The sequence below is a fragment of the Oncorhynchus masou genome, chromosome 33, assembly GCF_036934945.1.
Source record: "Oncorhynchus masou masou isolate Uvic2021 chromosome 33, UVic_Omas_1.1, whole genome shotgun sequence".
In the NCBI taxonomy this organism is placed as follows: Eukaryota; Metazoa; Chordata; class Actinopteri; order Salmoniformes; family Salmonidae; genus Oncorhynchus; species Oncorhynchus masou.
The window spans coordinates 1706501-1712500 of NC_088244.1; the positions used below are offsets into that span (position 1 = coordinate 1706501).

General features: G+C 47.9%; 1 protein-coding gene across 1 annotated transcript in view; it reads left to right on the plus strand.

Moving 5' to 3' along the window:
* Positions 1 to 6000, plus strand: part of LOC135527627 (caM kinase-like vesicle-associated protein) — a 156525-nt gene that overhangs the window by 117132 nt on the left and 33393 nt on the right. Inside the window, exon 4 of the mRNA XM_064956116.1 lies at positions 5617 to 5691. Coding sequence (XP_064812188.1) covers positions 5617 to 5691 — 75 coding nt within the window. The remainder of the gene's footprint in view (positions 1 to 5616; positions 5692 to 6000) is intronic.

Sequence of the window (6000 nt, forward strand, 5' to 3'; positions counted from 1 at the left end):
CTGAGTCTGAATCTCTCCTTCGCTGCTTCCTGTTTCTGAGTCTGAATCTCTCCTTTCCTGCTGCTGAATCTCTCCTTCGTTTCTGTTTCTGTCTGAATCTCTCCTCCGCTGCTTCCTGTTTCTGAGTCTGAATCTCTCCTTCGCTGCTTCCTGTTTCTGAGTCTGAATCTCTCCTTCGCTGCTTCCTGTTTCTGTGTCTGAATCTCTCCTTCGCCTGTTTCTTCTGAATCTCTCCTTCGTTTCCTGTTTCTGAGTCTGAATCTCTCCTTCGCTGCTTCCTGTTTCTGAGTCTGAATCTCTCCTTCGCTGCTTCCTGTTTCTGAGTCTGAATCTCTTCGCTGCTTCCTGCTGCTTCCTGTTGTTTCTGTGTCTGAATCTCTCCTTCACTGGTTCCTGTTTCTGAGTCTGAATCTCTCCTTCGCTGCTTCCTGTTTCTGAGTCTGAATCTCTCCTTCGCTGCTTCCTGTTGTTTCTGTGTCTGAATCTCTCCTTCACTGCTTCCTGTTTCTGAGTCTGAATCTCTCCTTCGCTGCTTCCTGTTTCTGTGTCTGAATCTCTCCTTCGCTGCTTCCTGTTTCTGAGTCTGAATCTGTTTCCTGTTTCTGAGTCTGAATCTCTCCTTCGCTGCTTCCTGTTTCTGAGTCTGAATCTCTCCTTCGCTGCTTCCTGTTTCTGAGTCTGAATCTCTCCTTCCTGCTGCTTCCTGTTTCTGAGTCTGTTTCTGAATCTCTCCTTCGCTGCTTCCTGTTTCTGAGTCTGAATCTCTCCTTCGCTGCTTCCTGTTTCTGAGTCTGAATCTCTCCTCCGCTGCTTCCTGTTTCTGAGTCTGAATCTCTCCTTCGCTGCTTCCTGTTTCTGAGTCTGAATCTCTCCTTCGCTGCTTCCTGTTTCTGTGTCTGAATCTCTCCTTCGCTGCTTCCTGTTTCTGTGTCTGAATCTCTCCTTCGCTGCTTCCTGTTTCTGTGTCTGAATCTCTCCTTCGCTGCTTCCTGTTTCTGAGTCTGAATCTCTCCTTCGCTGCTTCCTGTTGTTTCTGTGTCTGAATCTCTCCTTCACTGGTTCCTGTTTCCTGTTTCTGTCTGAATCTCTCCTTCGCTGCTTCCTGTTTCTGAGTCTGAATCTCTCCTTTGCTGCTTCCTGTTTCTGAGTCTGAATCTCTCCTTCGCTGCTTCCTGTTTCTGAGTCTGAATCTCTCCTTCGCTGCTTCCTGTTTCTGAGTCTGAATCTCTCCTTCGCTGCTTCCTGTTTCTGTGTCTGAATCTCTCCTTCGCTGCTTCCTGTTTCTGAGTCTGAATCTCTCCTTCGCTGCTTCCTGTTGTTTCTGTGTCTGAATCTCTCCTTCGCTGCTTCCTGTTTCTGAGTCTGAATCTCTCCTTCGCTGCTTCCTGTTTCTGAGTCTGAATCTCTCCTTCGCTGCTTCCTGTTTCTGAGTCTGAATCTCTCCTTCGCTGCTTCCTGTTTCTGAGTCTGAATCTCTCCTTCGCTGCTTCCTGTTTCTGAGTCTGAATCTCTCCTTCGCTGCTTCCTGTTGTCTTCTGTGCTTCTGTTTCTGTGTCTGAATCTCTCCTTCGCTGCTTCCTGTTTCTGAGTCTGAATCTCTCCTTCGCTGCTTCCTGTTTCTGAGTCTGAATCTCTCCTTCGCTGCTTCCTGTTTCTGAGTCTGAATCTCTCCTTCTTCCTGTTTCTGAGTCTGAATCTCTCCTTCGTTTCCTGTTTCTGTGTCTGAATCTCTCCTTCGCTGCTTCCTGTTTCTGAGTCTGAATCTCTCCTTCGCTGCTTCCTGTTGTTTCTGTGTCTGAATCTCTCCTTCGCTGCTTCCTGTTTCTGTGTCTGAATCTCTCCTTCGCTGCTTCCTGTTTCTGAGTCTGAATCTCTCCTTCGTCCTGAATTCTGTGTCTGAATCTCTCCTTCGCTTCCTGTTTCTGAGTCTGAATCTCTCCTTCGTTCCTGTTTCTGAGTCTGAATCTCTCCTTCGCTGCTTCCTGTTTCTGAGTCTGAATCTCTCCTTCGCTGCTTCTGAATCTCTCCTTCTGTTTCTGTGTCTGAATCTCTCCTTCGCTGCTTCCTGTTTCTGTGTCTGAATCTCTCCTTCGCTGCTTCCTGTTTCTGAGTCTGAATCTCTCCTTCGCTGCTTCCTGTTGTTTCTGTGTCTGAATCTCTCCTTCACTGGTTCCTGTTTCTGAGTCTGAATCTCTCCTTCGCTGCTTCCTGTTTCTGAGTCTGAATCTCTCCTTCGCTGCTTCCTGTTTCTGAATCTCTCCTTCGTCTTCCTGTTTCTGTGTCTGAATCTCTCCTTCGCTGCTTCCTGTTTCTGAGTCTGAATCTCTCCTTCGCTGCTTCCTGTTTCTGAGTCTGAATCTCTCCTTCGCTGCTTCCTGTTTCTGTGTCTGAATCTCTCCTTCGCTGCTTCCTGTTTCTGAGTCTGAATCTCTCCTTCGCTGCTTCCTGTTGTTTCTGTGTCTGAATCTCTCCTTCGCTGCTTCCTGTTTCTGAGTCTGAATCTCTCCTTCGCTGCTTCCTGTTTCTGAATCTCTCCTTCGCTGCTTCCTGTTTCTGAAATCTCTCCTTCGCTGCTTCCTGTTTCTGAGTCTGAATCTCTCCTTCGTTTTCTGTTTCTGAGTCTGAATCTCTCCTTCGCTGCTTCCTGTTTCTGAGTCTGAATCTCTCCTTCGCTGCTTCCTGTTTCTGAGTCTGAATCTCTCCTTCGCTGCTTCCTGTTGTTTCTGTGTCTGAATCTCTCCTTCGCTGCTTCCTGTTTCTGAGTCTGAATCTCTCCTTCGCTGCTTCCTGTTTCTGAGTCTGAATCTCTCCTTCGCTGCTTCCTGTTTCTGTGTCTGAATCTCTCCTTCGCTGCTTCCTGTTTCTGAGTCTGAATCTCTCCTTCGCTGCTTCCTGTTTCTGAGTCTGAATCTCTCCTTCGCTGCTTCCTGTTTCTGAGTCTGAATCTCTCCTTCGCTGCTTCCTGTTTCTGAGTCTGAATCTCTCCTTCGCTGCTTCCTGTTTCTGAGTCTGAATCTCTCCTTCGCTGCTTCCTGTTTCTGTGTCTGAATCTCTCCTTCGTTTCTGCTTCCTGTTTCCTGTTTCTGAGTCTGAATCTCTCCTTCGCTGCTTCCTGTTTCTCTCCTTCGCTGCTTCCTGTTTCTGTGTCTGAATCTCTCCTTCGCTGCTTCCTGTTTCTGTGTCTGAATCTCTCCTTCGCTGCTTCCTGTTTCTGAGTCTGAATCTCTCCTTCGCTGCTTCCTGTTTCTGAGTCTGAATCTCTCCTTCGCTGCTTCCTGTTTCTGTCTGAATCTGAAATCTCTCCTTTCGCTGCTTCCTGTTTCTGTGTCTGAATCTCCTTCGCTTTCCTGTTTCTGCTTCCTGTTTCTGTTTCTGAGTCTGAATCTCTCCTTCGCTGCTTCCTGTTGTTTCTGTGTCTGAATCTCTCCTTCACTGGTTCCTGTTTCTGAGTCTGAATCTCTCCTTCGCTGCTTCCTGTTTCTGAGTCTGAATCTCTCCTTCGCTGCTTCCTGTTTCTGAGTCTGAATCTCTCCTTCGCTGCTTCCTGTTTCTGAGTCTGAATCTCTCCTTCGCTGCTTCCTGTTTCTGAGTCTGAATCTCTCCTTCGCTGCTTCCTGTTTCTGTGTCTGAATCTCTCCTTCGCTGCTTCCTGTTTCTGAGTCTGAATCTCTCCTTCGCTGCTTCCTGTTGTTTCTGTGTCTGTTTCTGATCTGAATCTCTTCGCTGCTTCCTGTTTCTGAGTCTGAATCTCTCCTTCGCTGCTTCCTGTTTCTGAGTCTGAATCTCTCCTTCGCTGCTTCCTGTTTCTGAGTCTGAATCTCTCCTTCGCTGCTTCCTGTTTCTGAGTCTGAATCTCTCCTTCTGCTGCTTCCTGTTTCTGAGTCTGAATCTCTCCTTCGCTGCTTCCTGTTGTTTCTGTGTCCTGTTTCTGAATCTCTCCTTCGCTGCTTCCTGTTTCTGAGTCTGAATCTCTCCTTCGCTGCTTCCTGTTTCTGAGTCTGAATCTCTCCTTCGCTGCTTCCTGTTTCTGTGTCTGAATCTCTCCTTCGCTGCTTCCTGTTGTTTCTGTGTCTGAATCTCTCCTTCGCTGCTTCCTGTTTCTGAGTCTGAATCTCTCCTTCGCTGCTTCCTGTTTCTGAGTCTGAATCTCTCCTTCGCTGCTTCCTGTTTCTGAGTCTGAATCTCTCCTTCACTGCTTCCTGTTTCTGAGTCTGAATCTCTCCTTCGCTGCTTCCTGTTTCTGAGTCTGAATCTCTCCTTCGCTGCTTCCTGTTTCTGAGTCTGAATCTCTCCTTCGCTGCTTCCTGTTTCTGTGTCTGAATCTCTCCTTCGCTGCTTCCTGTTTCTGAGTCTGAATCTCTCCTTCGCTGCTTCCTGTTGTTTCTGTGTCTGAATCTCTCCTTCGCTGCTTCCTGTTTCTGAGTCTGAATCTCTCCTTCGCTGCTTCCTGTTTCTGAGTCTGAATCTCTCCTTCGCTGCTTCCTGTTTCTGAGTCTGAATCTCTCCTTCGCTGCTTCCTGTTTCTGAGTCTGAATCTCTCCTTCGCTGCTTCCTGTTTCTGAGTCTGAATCTCTCCGTCGCTGCTTCCTGTTGTTTCTGTGTCTGAATCTCTCCTTCGCTGCTTCCTGTTTCTGAGTCTGAATCTCTCCTTCGCTGCTTCCTGTTTCTGAGTCTGAATCTCTCCTTCGCTGCTTCCTGTTTCTGTGTCTGAATCTCTCCTTCCTTTCCTGTTTCTGCTGAATCTCTCCTTCTGCTTCCTGTTGTTTCTGTGTCTGAATCTCTCCTTCGCTGCTTCCTGTTTCTGAGTCTGAATCTCTCCTTCGCTGCTTCCTGTTTCTGAGTCTGAATCTCTCCTTCGCTGCTTCCTGTTTCTGAGTCTGAATCTCTCCTTCGCTGCTTCCTGTTTCTGAGTCTGAATCTCTCCTTCGCTGCTTCCTGTTTCTGAGTCTGAATCTCTCCTTCGCTGCTTCCTGTTTCTGAGTCTGAATCTCTCCTTCGCTGCTTCCTGTTGTTTCTGTGTCTGAATCTCTCCTTCGCTACTTCCTGTTTCTGAGTCTGAATCTCTCCTTCGCTGCTTCCTGTTGTTTCTGTGTCTGAATCTCTCCTTCGCTGCTTCCTGTTTCTGTGTCTGAATCTCTCCTTCGCTGCTTCCTGTTTCTGAGTCTGAATCTCTCCTTCGCTGCTTCCTGTTTCTGAGTCTGAATCTCTCCTTCGCTGCTTCCTGTTTCTGAGTCTGAATCTCTCCTTCGCTGCTTCCTGTTTCTGAGTCTGAATCTCTCCTTCGCTGCTTCCTGTTTCTGAGTCTGAATCTCTCCTTCGCTGTTTCCTGTTGTTTCTGTGTCTGAATCTCTCCTTCGCTGCTTCCTGTTTCTGTGTCTGAATCTCTCCTTCGCTGCTTCCTGTTTCTGTGTCTGAATCTCTCCTTCGCTGCTTCCTGTTTCTGTGTCTGAATCTGTCCTCCACTGGTCATTCGTCCCAAATGCCACCCTTTTCGCTGTATCGTGCACTACTTCTGAGCAGGACCCATCGGCACTAAATATGGAATAGGGTGCCATGTGGGACTCATTGTAACACGTGGTTAATGTAAAAATGTGTCCCCTCCTCTGGCTGTTCCAGGGTCAACCATCCAAACATCCTCCAAATGATCGACACTTTCGAGACGCGGAAGGAGTACTTCATCATCCAGGAGCTGTGAGTACAGGGGGGTAGATATACGGCCAGCTAATACAGGATACAGGTCTAATAGTAGAGGGGGGCTACAGGTAGATATACGGCCAGCTAATACAGGATACAGGTCTAATAGTAGAGGGGGGCTACAGGTAGATATACGGCCAGCTAATACAGGATACAGGACTAATAGTAGAGGGGGGCTACCGGTAGCTATACGGCCAGCTAATACAGGACTAATAGTATAGGGGGGGCTAATACAGGATACAGGACTAATAGTAGAGGGGGGCTACAGGTAGCTATACGGCCAGCTAATACAGGATACAGGACTAA